This window comes from Seriola lalandi, unplaced genomic scaffold (assembly GCF_002814215.2).
Source record: "Seriola lalandi dorsalis isolate HSWRI2012SDOR001 ecotype SW California unplaced genomic scaffold, Sedor1 jcf7180002054956, whole genome shotgun sequence".
NCBI lineage: Eukaryota > Metazoa > Chordata > Actinopteri > Carangiformes > Carangidae > Seriola > Seriola lalandi.
Window position 1 is genome coordinate 1561022 of NW_019525507.1, and position 14796 is coordinate 1575817.

Below are 14796 nucleotides of genomic sequence, written 5' to 3' on the forward strand. Positions count from 1 at the left end.
CCCCCCCCCCCCCCCCCCCCCCCAGAAAAAAAAACCCCACCTCACATCTGTACTCGCACGCACACTCACACACTGCAGAACCCCTAAGTCCCTTTTGCATCCTAAATAGGCTAATTTCTCTGCTGATCTGGGATTTGTGAGTGTTCGAGTTTATTGAAGGAGCTGACATAGATCAAGACTTTTTTTTTTTTCCCTTCTGCGGTTCATGGATTAAGTCTTACTGCAGGTTAGATGAAGGAGAACACTGTCACTTGGTCAATCAGTTGTGATGAAGCCTCGATGAGTCCAACCAATTATTCTCAATCAGATATATGATCTAATATATAAAAGAGAGAATCGTTGTAAAGTAAAAAGAAGTCATGTACTATTATGATTTCTGTGATTATTGTAGTGGCTTCTTTTGATGTTATCTACCTTTTTCTCCAGAAATGCTAAGAGTGCAGACACACAGGGATAACATCGTATTGGATGGGCCAAAAAAACCAAGATTCCTGAAGCTGGAGATTGAAGAGCGCTTTAGTAATCTTCTATAATCCTTTTTGTTCACCCAGGAGATTGTCCTCCTTTAGAAGTTTCCAGCCAGACAAAGAGGTGGATAGTGTGATGGTATCAACTCTAATAGACTGGGGAGGTTGAGGAAAAGGCTAACCACCTCACTGTGTCAAATGGGCCCAGGTTCAAGGAAGTCAGCTCTTTCTCAATTATTTTCTAAATTAACTGACGAGCTCCATAGAGATTTAGCTGAGACAATCTGAGGTATTACGGCTCAGAAATGGTCAGGCTTGGGAGTTCAGGGGTGCGATCTTCATGTCAAAGTACTGACATACCTTTCAGGTACTTGCACTTCCCAAAGAGTTTGCCTTAGGCTGTTTCTGTATTGTTAAAAGAATTAAATTCAAGAATGAATGCAGGTCAGTGATTGTATGTTTATAATGTAGCTGTATTGCTCTCTTCTGTCTGATAGTTGTGTTTGTTTCTGAATGGCCAGAGACAGGAGTGCAGCTGTTTTGTGTCGACGTATGACTGACAGCAGGTCCTCCTCACTGTTGTGGACAACACTGGGAAAATCTCATACTTTTAGTGTGTGCTCATCGTTTCTTAACCCACCACTGTAAAATATTGCTCAGGAGCAATGCACTTTCATGAGTGAAGGGGTAATAAGAGACTTGAAAGGTCAGATTGTCTGTCATAGTGTTGTTTTAATGGAAAGCGTGGCCACTTGCCAAGGTCTGTGTGTCTCAAGGACCCCAGGTTAAGTAATGCTAAGACTTCAGTTAATAACAAAGGACTTCCAATAGAGTTTTTGCAGAGCCGCTGTCATTACAGAAAAGTGGCTGCGAGCACTTTAATGAGAAACCCAGAGAAGCAGCAAGATCCATCCTGAGACCTGGCAATTTGGCAAAAATAAAATTAATCTCTTCTGAACATATAGAGTTCATGGACTTCATGTGTGGGAGCAAAAGACCAGACATTTTTTTCTATTTGCAATAAGAAAAAAAATTCAAAACATTTTTTTTGTTGCCATTTACATGTAATATTTCAAGGTTTCAAAACACGAAGCAGTCCGCTGCCGGAGAAGAATGGCCGACTGATTATCAATGTTGTCTTTGTATTTAAATGCACTGTCCTGTATTTAGTGTATTCCCAGGAAATAGTTTTTATTGTTTTACTCTTCCTGAAGCAGTAATACAGATGTTCCAGTGTATTTACACAGCGGAGACATTACTAACATCTTGGCAGCTTTCAAATCACAGAGAGTCCCAGTATTGACAGGCTAAAAATGCCAGCGTTTATAATTCCTGCACATTTAACTCAAGGTTCTCGCATTTCCAACAGGAGAACCAGGATGTCACGGCGGCACAGTGTTAATCTGTCTCATCAACTCGGTCAGAGTTTAAGCAGAACGCAGTCTATCACTGTCTGCTTAGCATTTGAAAGGCAGAACGTAGCAACGTATAATTCACCACCAACTCAAAGGTCAGTCGACTTCCATTTAATGAGGGTAATTATTCAGCTACAACTGGAGTTACAATATACTATAACCAGTGTTACTTTTAAATCAAGAACTAATCCTGATATCAAACCAATAAAAGAATAAGTGACATGAACAAAATGCAAATGTGGCTTTGACAAAATATTTACACATAGTGTCAGAGAGGAAACCTACCTTTTTTTGCTTTGATATGCTTCGGAATAAAGCCCTACAACACATTAGTGTCTGTCTAGCTTGCTGCCCCACTTAACGGTTGTTGTGTTTTGTTTGTTTTTTTTTTTTTTTTTTTTTTTTTGGGGGGGGGGGGGTTGCAAGCAGAACTAAAGCAATATACTGCAATATAAAGCGGCTGAATCTAGTTTTGCCTTACCTCACAATGCATCTAACAGTATAGTGCTTCTGTGGGGCCTTGAGTTGGAATTCGAGGACACAAAGTGTACTTGTGACATTTTACACTGACAAACTTTTCTTAACCATTAGCCATTAGAGAAATATGAACAGGAGGAGTCAATAGGTTGGGGTTCAGTCATCCCACTGTGGATTTGGCAATAGAAGCTCTATTCACAGCTCATTCACAGAAACTTCATCACCTTGTCAAGTTTAACTTTGAATTAATACCTTACCTTACAAACTTTTAAATGTTACACTGCAGAGATCGTAGAATCATCTGACATTAGGTCATCTCTTGAATGCATTTCTTTTAGTAGAACACTGACTGCTCATGTACGTTTTCTCTTATTTCATTTATCTATGATAATTCGATTTTACTATACCATGCCATTTAGAATATATCTTGTCCTTTTGTGGATGCACTGCTGATGAGTCTTGGATCACCGGCAGTCAGTGCGACCTGAGCCACAGCTCAGTGTCACAGATGATGTGTAACCTAAGATCCCATGGATCTTAATACTGTTGGCTGCCTTGCTCCTTGACCCAGTTTTAATGATTATTCTGCCTGAGGCGAGTGGATTAGTTTCTGTCTATAGAGTCATGAAGAAAGAAAGAGGAAAATGACCTATTGTATAACACAGCTATAGCTGCCTCTTTGGTGAAATTAGGAAACCATAAAACTGCATTAACTTGCCCCAAAATTAAGTTTTGTTCAATCCACGCTGTCAGGGTTTGAATTGGAAATTACTAACAGAATAACTGGTACAAATTCTAACTTACTTGGTCAGCTCAGCTGTCTGAGTCAGACACATTTTAAGGAATGTAGATATAGCCTGCATTTTTAATAGTGTGTCTAATTTATGCAAAAATATCTGCTTTAAATCCAGCTGCCACATGCAACTTTAAACCCCATGAACATTACTGCAAGAGAAATCTATGTGAGTGGATTAGGTCTTTGGTCATTTCCCTATGAATAGCATCGGACTTGTTGTTGAACATAACATTTAAGTTGCTGAACTTGTTAGCAAACAGTTGTCTTATATTTCCTTTTAGTTACTTTCCTTTTACCTCTGTTTTTGGCCTTAACATACTCCTGAGGGAGGAGGGCAGGAGGTGTACAGTCAGTTCTTTTTTCTTTCAGCTGTGTCCTTTGGCAAAACAGTATTCAATCATGATACACTAAGAGCTCAGGATTTACCGTTAGCTTGTCAGCTAGTGATCTTAAATCTCTTGTCTTGTGACAATCTTGTGAAAATGATTGCTGTCCCAGCACCTGTGTAATGAGATGTAGTCAACTAGACACTTTATAATGCTACACAAAACACTTTTAGTGAGAATGATTATTTATTATTATTTATTGTACGTAAATACGGCCATGTTTGTGGAAAAGGCCAATTTCATTCATCTTGCCTCCCAGAGGCAGGGTGAAGAAAAGCAGTGAAAGAATATAATGTAGTTTGATTATATACAGTGGCAAGAAAAAGTATGTGAACCTTTTGGAATATCATGGTTTTCTGAATAAATTTGTCATAAAATCTGATCTGATCTTCATCTAAGTCAAGGGTACTGACAAATATAATGTGTCTAAAATGATAACACAAGAAAAAAAATCAGATCTTTCATGTCTTTATTGAACACACTCATTCAACATTCAAAATGGCAGTGGAAAAAGTAAGTGAACCCTTAGAATTAATAACTGGTTGACCCCCCCCTTAGCAGCAATAACCTCAACCAGGCGCTTCCTGTAGCTCTGGATCAGAACTGCACATTGTTGAGGAGGAATTTTTGCCCATTCTTCCTGGCACAACTGCTTAAGCTCTGCCATATTCTTTGGATGTCTCATGTGTATGGCTCTCTTCAAGTCAATCCATAGCATTTTTATTGGGTTGAGCCACTCCAAAAGGCAGATTTTGGTTTTTCTGGAACCATTCTGTTGTGGACTTGCTCCGGTGTTTTGGGTCGTTGTCCTGTTGCATAACTCACTTTCTAGAGTTTCAGCTGATGTACAGACATTCTCAGATTATCTTGAAGAATTCTCTGATAAACTTGGGAATTCATCTTCCCCTCAATGATTGCAAGCTGACCAGGCCCTGCTGCAGCAAAGCAGGCCCAAATCATGAGGTTTCCTCCACCATACTTTACGGTTGGGACGATGTTTTCATGGCGATATGCCGTGCCCTTTCTACGCCAAATGTAGTGCTGTTTGTTTTTTCCAAATAGTTCAATCTTAGTTTCATCAGTCCACAAAACATTTTGCCAGTGCCGCTGTGGAGTGTCAGTGTGCTCTTTTGCAAACTTCAGGCGTGCAGCAATGTTCTTTTTAGTAAGCAGTGGCTTCCTTCGTGGTGTCCTGCCGTAGATACCCTGCTTGTTCAATGTTTTACATATTGTAGACTCATGAACAGAGATGTTAGCCAGTTCCAATGATGCCTTCAAATCTTTGGCTGTCATTGGGGGTTGTTTCTTTACCTCATTGAAGATGTGTATAAGAGACAGGTATAATGTAATTCATGCCAAACATGTGATTAGTACCTTTAGCAGCTTATTTTTTTCTATACATACTACACACTGACCATGCTTTAGTGATGCTTTCCTTCAGTCACCACAGCCATCTTATCAAAAGCCACTTGTTGTGATTTCCACTCTCACAACAGGAGGCAACGGCAGCAAAGTCCATTCCACTTTGTGATCAACGCCATGCCATTTTCTCCTGGGTCTCACTGCTCCCGTTCAACCATTGTGTATAACTGCAGGGTTCACAAGTTCACAAGACCATAAGTTCAATGGTTGCCAGAGGGTCTTGGCTCTGGGGAAAAAGCGAGATTTACAATGAACGCTGATGTAACTGGTGGAACATATTAAATCAGGCTCCATGTGGCGATGGGGTTTCAGGAGCAATGGTGGGAAATTAACCCTCTAGCACAGATATAACCACGCACACACACACACAAAGCTAATATAGACTAACAGACACATTAAGAAACACACAGACAAATATATGTGCAAGACATGTCGTTGTTATGTTCAATAAATCAGGTACCACCCAGCAACACAGGAAACAAATACTGCGCCTGTCTTTGTAGCTTGTGACTCAGTTACAATTTACCTGTGTACAGTTTGTCTGTAGTGGGCAGAGGTGCAGTCATATATCACTGAGTTAGCATTGTGAAAGTTCATGGCTGTGTTTGCTGTGTTATTGTAGTGATAAATGTGATTGAGTGGGCGCCTTAGAAAGTTGCATTCTGTCCCGATCCAAGGTTGCATAGTCATTTTAAATATAACTAAAAGTGAGGAAGGGCTAACCTTGACAACGAGCGACCAGGAGGATCAAAGATGAAAGACGCAGCTTAATGGTGTTTGTCTTTAAAGGAAAAGTGCTGCATGAGTAGTCCATAACTGAAAGAGGTCTTCGTGGAGAAAATATTAGGGCAATGATCGTTCACTCTCTCAACAACAATCCCTTCCTGTGTCTTAATCTAGATTTTTTTTTTGCCAGCTTCTTGTTTTGTTAACTCTCAAAAGATTATTATCAGTTGTTATTAACCACTATCTGCTTGCTCTTTTTTTTAATGCTGATATAATAAAACGTCATTAATTCCTATTTAAGTGTAAATGGTTCTGTTTGCAGGAATCATCAGGACGGCCTTAGCTAACATGGACCGGGAAGCCAGAGAACACTACACAGTCGTTATCCAAGCCAAAGACATGGCGGGCCAGGTCGGAGGCCTCTCTGGCTCCACCACCATCAACATCACTCTGACGGACGTCAACGACAACCCGCCCAAGTTTCCCCAAAGTATGTATGGAGCGCTGCCTGAATATGACGTCGCAAAAGAAATAACAAAATACATCACAAATGAAGTTTAAGAACAGTTATTCATTAGTGGGTTGTGTTGGAAAAAGATGCTTCACATTCAGGAAACTGGAGGACACTACATTTTCTTTGGCTGTAGCCTCTATTTGAAAAATCTTTACCCTGAGAAAATTGTTGCCTTTTGGTTGCTTTGCTAGTTAAAGAACCAGAAGGTTAATTTAACAAAATAACCAATGGCAATGGTAATGTTTTACTGCTACTAACTTGAATTAGCTTCTATTACATTAAATGACCCAAGCTGTGGCTGGTAATGTAATAAGCTGTTCCCAGCAGCTTCGCTCCACTACAGCCGCCTGAGGCAGCTCCGCTACCTGAAAAGCATTTGTAAGAAGACTTCTGTGCCGGATTTTCATTGTGGGAGTGGAAAGATAGCAAGAAAAGTAACTGTAAGAAAAGTGCTATGTGGAGCAAAACTCTTAATACGGTTGCGCATGACAGATTATCCGTTAAGAGTGTATTCTCTGGTTTCGCTGCACGAAGGAAAAGAGAAAACATCATCATGGCAGTATTTGCAGAGACAAAATTAAAATTATTTTAATTATAATTTCTCCATGCATGCATTGATTAACCATTTATCAGTCTTAGAAGGTTTAGGGAGCAAATCATGGATTACTGAGGCTTCCCCTCATAGACCTATTCTGCATTCCTCACTATGATGTATTATACTTCATTATTGTGTGACTCAGTGGTCTAATATCGCAGTCAAATTTTCCGTAATTAGCAAAATTAGAAAAGCATTCATCTAAACCCTCTTTTTTTGCCGTCTGAATTTTCTCCATTTTAATGATAAATTTAAGTAATGATGAAGTTGTGATTCTTTGCCTTTGAAAGTGCCTCATCAAACACAATCCCCCCTCGGCTCTGAGTTTTTCATTTTGTGCCGCGGTGAAAAACTATTTCAAAACCATCAACATTTTCTGAATAATCATCTGCCTCAGAGTTTTGATCTGCTTCACTGCAGCGCTATCAACCTCAGTTTAGCATTTAATGTCAATTGAAGCACTGCAGAGTATTTTTAATGACATTTCCTCAGGAACAAAGGGTGACAGAATCAAATTGCTTAACTAAGCCCTTTTAGGATGACATTCAGACAGTGATGTGGGGCAGATCGGCCTGTGTTTAAGGCAGTTTTTTTTTTTTTTTGCTGTCTCTAAATTGGTACACATCAATGTTCATCCACAGAAAATTACCAGCTGTACGTCCCTGAATCAGCACAAGTAGGTAAACCGGTGGGGAAGATCAAAGCCAACGATGAGGACCTTGGCGTCAATGCAGACATCAAGTACAGCATCATTAACTCCGAGGGGGCCAACATGTTTTCCATAACCACGGACAGAGACACGAGAGAGGGAATCATCAGCCTCAAAAAGGTAAGCATACACTCATGAACACAGAAAGAGGTTCTTTCTTAGAAATGTCAAGGAAATGGCCTCATGCATCAGCCCAGCACTGAGGGAATACAGACTGAAGGGTGGAATGTGCAGTTTTGACCTCTAGTGGTGCTGTAGAGCAGAATTTGGATGATCTGGGTGGGGATGTGTGAACAATTTGATAATGTTTTGCATCAAATATTCTATCTGCATTATAGGCAACTCATGCATACACACTTATGGGGGTTTTAATGGTTAATGGAGGTAATGCATTAAAAATAGAAGAGGTGATATGCAAGTCCCAAATTATTTAGAATAATACGCAGCAGGAAATTTATTCATCTAGATCTAACACTCTTATGCCGTCTTTTGTAGTAATGTTGAATTTGAGTTTAATGAATGTTTTCAGTGAAAACCACACGATTTAACTGTCTATATGCAGCTAAAAAGATTCTGCACTAAATTAGATTTCTTGTCAACACATGACATTAAACTGACAGCTCTCAGACAAGTCATTTATTATTTCATTTGATCTGATTTAAGTTTAGTAAATATTGGACTATTTTAGTTTGATTTCAGCAAGAGCCGTTAAGAAGAGAAAAATTAAGAATCAAGTTACTAATTTTTCTGAAAAAGTGATCACAGTCGTGTTTGAGGGCTTACCGTGAGCGTTCACTTATTCTCACCTGGATAATTCAAATCAAGCTTAACTCCTTTGTACCGCGAGAGTGCTGATCACATGTTCCTATGGTGCCTTTTTCCCAACAGCCTCTGAACTACGAGAGAAAGAAAACCTACACCCTCCACATCGAGGGGGTGAACACGCACATGGATCCTCGTTTTTCCTATCTGGGTTCTTTCAAAGATTCCACCACCCTTAAAATAACGGTTGGGGACGTGGACGAAGCCCCCGTCTTTTCTATGGATTATTATATCATGGATGTGTATGAGAACGCACCGAGCGGCACGGAGGTGGGAGCTGTAACTGCTCGAGATCCTGACAGCAGAAACAGCCCTGTCAGGTAAGGCACTAACTGCTCGACGCATATATATACACAAGCAAGAAGTGAAATGATTACAAATGCAGAGACGGAGAGCTGCTCTGTAGGCACACTGTCTTATTGGTTTTGCATCATTGGACAGAAGCTGAAGATCTACAGTTTTTTTTTTTTCTTGTTATGAAATATCAGTGCAGAGAGGAGGTAAGAGAGGAGGCTGCTAATATCATGAAGCTTATTTTAAGACTCAGCACGCTTTCAGCTGTGACCGGCAGCCAATGTAACTTTGCCACTTTGTCAAGTAATTGGTTGCCAAAAACTTTACTTTTTTGTTTTTTGAAACATGGCAGCTTTTTGCCAGATTGATTTCAGAAGAATTCTTAAAAGCCTGTTTACCATATCTGTTTGATTAGCATAGCTGATAAAGCATATGTTCGCCATGCGAGAGTCCAGTTTTGGACTCAAATTTGGTTGCTTATTTATTAATTTCTTTTTCTTTTTTTCTTTTTTTTTTGGCATTCAGGTTGAAAGTTGATCCATGTTGCTGCAAAAAAAAAAAAAAACTGAGGTGCTTTGGCTTTGCCCATGAAGTCGACTAATAAGATTATTTCTGCCTCCAAGAAATGTTTGTCTTACTAAAACTCCAATTTGCATGTAATATCTCTTCTTCATGTAATAGATACAACATTTGAGCATTGGGTTTAGCATTAGTCTGCACATACTCAGTGTCTGTCAATGATGCGTTTGCAGTAGATGGACTTTATTTCCACAGTAGGTGCATGACACAGACAATTAGGACATATATACAGACTTAAACGGAGGGTTTATGGGACAGTTAATTACAGCAGAGGCGGTTATTAAGATATGGATTGACACTATGGATTGGGGTTACTTATTATTAGGAACACAAGCGCCTTCCTGCTCATGGGAACTCTGTACCTGCGGCGAGAATGAAGGGGAGGGTAAAAGTGCCGGTGGAGTGGGTGGTCTTGGTCACGTGTGATTGTGAGTGCTTTGCGGATCAGGGATGAGGTGACACACTCGGATAAGATACTCGGAATACCAATGAGGTTGCTGGCTGAAGGAGTTATCTTTCGGAGTTTGCTCTTGGTGATGACTGTAAGCATATGGAAAACACAGATGGCGCCACGCAAAAGAACTGGCTCAGTAATGTTGCGGGGCAGGAGAAGGAAAAGAAAATGGGACTGGACAGTGACAATTCAAAGTTCAAAATCCAATCAAGGATATTTCATGTGGCTATGAACTTCATACCAAAATAAAAGCATAATTAAATAGACTGAAAGATGGAGTGCAATGCATTCAATAGCCTCCTGTTCGGTCGTGATACTACACATGCGCTCAACGTTTTCATATCTCCACAGAACATCAGTAATATGCTTAATGGATCTTTCTCATTTTTTGGCATCATCACATAGATTGTTATTTTGTTTGCGAACCTGTGAAATAACCCGAGGCAATACAACTGCTTAGCACATTTATATGCACTCTAAACACATGCTTGTGTACTTGCTGAAAAAAAGATTGATGTTAGCCCTAGGCAGTGGACTAATCTTCGGTTTTTGCTCTGCACAGGTACCTCGTTTCATGACATTACACTCAAGCAACTACGCGCCGCTCGTATTAATTTGAATTCCTTCTCTTGCCCCGGCGTAAATGATGGAGTAACTGTAAAGATGAGACTCCTCATGAGATGAGGTATTGCTGATATGTCAATAAGAAGCAATCTTCTGTTGCTATTACATAGGCGGCAGAGCCCTGGGGCTTTCTATACAGCATTAAGTAGACTTATGACCATACTACAGTCCGCTATGTTTTTGGAGAGGTGGGCTCTGCGCCTCCTGATGAATAATGTACAGCATGGAATGACAGGATGACACGGGGTAAAGCTAATTCTTTGATTTATGTCAGAATCTTAAGACTTTGTGAAAGATTTGTTGTAAACAAGAAGGCAATCTACATATGAAAGCGTTTCACCGCTCTCCTTGCGGGATACCTCCTCTTTGTCCATTCCTACGGTGCATCACTTCCAATGTTCACCACATGAAGAGGAGGTCAGCGGGATGCGCTTCAGTGACATCCACTTGAACCCGGAAAAAAGGCTGAACATCCGCGCCGCCGCTCCCCGTGTTGGCGTCAGACTGCAGAATGCAGCAGGGATCAGTATTTGATCATCGCTTTGATCATCGAGTCTGCCCGCGCCTGCGTTGAAATAAATATGTTATTGAAGTGACATTTCAAATGTTGGCGTGAAATTGACATCTAAATAGCCAAGCGAAGTCTTGATGGCTCATTTCCCCTGGTTGCTCATACACATTATCATAATCACCAGGAACAGTTGTGAAAACTTCTTGGCCTGGTTGTGTAGATTCCAATCAGTCCCGTCTTCAGCTTTAACCAACTATTATGTTTTTTTTTTATCTTTAGTAGTAAACAACCAAAAACGCATAAAATATTGCCAGTTTTGAGACATCTGAACAATTTGTAGAAATATAAATGTAAAAATAAGAATCTACTTCTAAAGTCAGATTGGTCATCTAACAGAAAAGTTAAATGGTCCCCAGTGGATAATGTCAATCTGAATGACTTTGAAGGTCGGTACTAAGATTTTAATTTGATTTCTCCACATATACAATTTACACTTCCCACATCAACAAAAACAACAACAACAAGCTCAACCTCAGTATTTTCATACCTGATCAACTTAAACTAAACATGGTATATGGTATAATAATATATAATATGAATAAACATACACATACATCATATATAATACTAACATACCATTCTGCTCTATCTAGTACCAATCTTTTTATCCTGCACCCATGGCTTGATAAGATTGATTCTTCACATCTAGCACTACCAGCAGGGTAAAAAAATCATATTTGTCCAATAGGAAACAATTTGACTGGATTAACACCGTTCTTGACTATATTTTAAGATGTCTATGTAGCATGCTAACACTTTAGCATCTGCAAAACATTAGCAACTCCACTTAAAGAAGAAATGAGCAAAGTACAAGTGAAGCTGACAAAGGACTATACATTAATGCTTCTCCAGGCCTTTTTTTTTTTTCAAATCCACCCACCTCTTGACAGAACGTTAGATCAGCCAGTCCTCTTGTTTGATGTGCGGGACTGCATGATGTGTTGTTTGCGTTTTTATGAGACTCGTGAATGTTTACATCATTATTATTCCGCCCTTCGACTAATTAAAGTTGAGCCGAGTCTGAAAGATGTAGAGGTGAGCCCAGTCGGAGGTGTCCTGAAGCCGCCACCTTACAGACGATATCTCTAATCACCCTCAGGACATCTTTTGAATTTTGCCATACCAGTGTAAAAAGTTTAAGGACATCAAAGTTGCCTCTATGTTGTTTTTTTTAATCCATCCAACCGTTTTGTTTTTGTGTTGTATAGTGATCATTACCACCGCTGCTATCAAATAATTTTGTTGATGTTCATTACACTCCAATAATTTTGCACCGAAAAAAGAAAAATCCACAATTACTTTGTTTTAGTTTGTGTTTCTGCGAACGCAGGGAAGGGAGTTATTACTCACATCAGCAGTTGGTCTTGTTGTTTGAAGAAAAGAAAAGATTTTCTTTTATCAAGGTGTTCTGGGAAATAATCATTACATGGTGTAACGTCTTATGCTTTCGCTGGTTATCTGCCGGAATATGAAAATAAAGCAGCAAACAACAAATGCACATGATTTATCACCGGTAGCAGTAATTAACCGTATTGAAGTGCTGCTCAGCAGAGCCATAAAATCACATGCTTTTCTTTGAGACAAAGTGAATGCTTAGCACCTAAACTCTCCTTTTTACAGCCCAAAAGCCTTCACGCTCTTAAGAACCCGAGCATTTAATAAATCATGACAACATTTCTACTGAGGCTGCTGCACACACTTGTAAGCAATTCACGCTTAAAAAATTAGTTCATTATATCAAATAAATGCAATCCTGGCATTAATATGCCCATACCGTTTCCATCTCTCATGTCAATTGAAAATTGTCGAGAGGCCATATTGCTCAGGAGAATGAATGCTGGATTAAAGGTGTAAATAGGTCATTAAGAGATAAATTAGGGAATACACAGTCAATGCTCATTCCGTGCTTGAACTCATGAGAGGAGCAACCGAGCCCGTTTGTGCTTTGCATTCCGCAGACTGCTTTGTTTCTGGTTTGATAACGGCGTTGCTAGAAAGCCATTACAACAGTGTAAACATTGCCAGCAGAACATTGCCTTTTGTCATTATTAGATATTGAGGATAATTTCTCTTGACTTAGAAATATGTATTTTCATAGCGTTCTGTCAAGACTTAAAGTCCATTTAAAAGCAGTTGGAATTATTCTATTCATGGAGGTGGTGCAAGAAACATAACATCCCCTTTGGCTTGTACAGCTGCTGTTCTTCATTCATTGCACTGCACGGTTTTGGTTCGCTGAGTCTTTGATCATTAATGGAAGTTTTTGTTTTCTGGTTTGTCACCGAATAGACATGAACCAAAGTAAATAAATCTGTGTTTATTAACGCCTCAGTAGAGTTAGTGAAGTAAAGCCTGGGCCAAAAAAAGACATTAAGTGCCCGCATAGTGTTTTTAGGCATTTACCTAAGAACTGCTTGGCTCTACCATTTTCATATAAAGGTCAGTTTATTTTTTAATGAGCAGTAATACTCTCACTTGCATTACTTCTTCTGTGGCTCTAAAATGAGTTTTCTAAAACACTGAAACAATAACTTTGCTGATATCATAGGTTATGTTTATATAGTTGCTAACTGCTAACAGAAATTTGTATTTGACCCATAGGGACTGAAAGTCAGGATATCTCAGACTCTTTTGCAGTTTATTCATCCTTTTCTGTCTCTGTTGTGAGCACTCTAATTTAGTGGCGGAAGAATGCTAAATTAGCGGAGTGGCCCTTTAAGTCTGTCCCCATTCAGTGTGTGTGTGTGTGTCTGTTTACAGGTTTTCTGTGATTTGTAAGACATGTAGGCGGCTGTGGCTCAGGAGGTAGAGCGGGTCGTCCATTAATTAAGTCGGTGGTTCGATCCCAGCTCCTCCAGGCCACTTGTTGAAGTGTCCTTGGGCAAGACACTGAACCCTCAAATTGCCCCTGATGGCTGTTCTTTCAGTGTTCGAGTGGGGGTGTGATGTGTGAATGTTTGAGTGAATGGGTGAATGTGGTGCTTTGAGTGGTCAGTAAGACTAGAAAAGCGCTATATAAGTGCATTTACCATTTGTTAAACGTGGTCTACACGTGGTGGTAAAGTCACATATAATCATTGTTTCAACAGCATTCCAAGTTAAGTCAGAACAGTGTTAATACATAACCTATATATAACCTAATCTTTGATTTTCCATCCCATGTTTTAACCTGAAAGTACAAATGAGTCTTACTAGGCGCCACTAGGTAACTGTACCCTACAGATTATCCACTGTGACCTTAGTGAATTCTTCTTGTACCTGATCTTTTATTTATCCATCACTTTGTTTTTGGGTAAATACACGTGGAGTGGATACTGAGTGCATAATATCTTTTCCTAATAGGTATTTCATGGACAGCAAAGAAGATGGAGAGAGGTACTTCAGAATTGACGAGAGCACTGGAGTTGTACGGACGACGCAGCCTCTGGACAGAGAAGACATACCTTGGCACAACATAACGGTGATGGCCTCGGAGGTTGGTAGGTACCCAGGTGACTTTCCATAAACCTAATGTTTAGACGTGGGTGAGTTATTATAAAGCACCCGCTGTGTCTGTCTGCTCGGCCATGTTATGGTTTTTTGGGGGGCAGTTTTTGAGCATTTTTGCCTTTATACGGACAGTACAGTGAGAGATAGACAGGAAATTCAGGGAGAGAGAGAGAGAGAGGGGATGACATGCAGCAAAGGGCCGCGGGTCGGACTCGAACCCATGGCGCTCGGCCATGTTTTGCTGAGGTTTCTTGACCTGGCACACTTCCTGAGACTCTCAAAAAGAAATGTACAAGCAGATGCTGCTTTGAATTTCAGTTGAAGAAAGTCTGTTCAAGTTCTTTCGCTGTGCTAACATGACATTTTTTCATCAGCCTTTTCAGCAGGTTTAGAGGCACTTTAGCCCAGAATTACCTACATTCATAGACTGTATTCATATAGACATAAAATGGCTTT

At 39.9% G+C, this 14796-nt stretch overlaps 1 protein-coding gene across 1 annotated transcript in view; it reads left to right on the forward strand.

Moving 5' to 3' along the window:
- LOC111645745 (cadherin-18) overlaps positions 1-14796 on the forward strand; it is an 80653-nt gene that overhangs the window by 43143 nt on the left and 22714 nt on the right. The window contains exons 5-8 of the mRNA XM_023395040.2: positions 6012-6179; positions 7440-7627; positions 8396-8649; positions 14194-14330. Of these exons, the coding sequence (XP_023250808.1) occupies positions 6012-6179; positions 7440-7627; positions 8396-8649; positions 14194-14330 (747 nt within the window). The remainder of the gene's footprint in view (positions 1-6011; positions 6180-7439; positions 7628-8395; positions 8650-14193; positions 14331-14796) is intronic.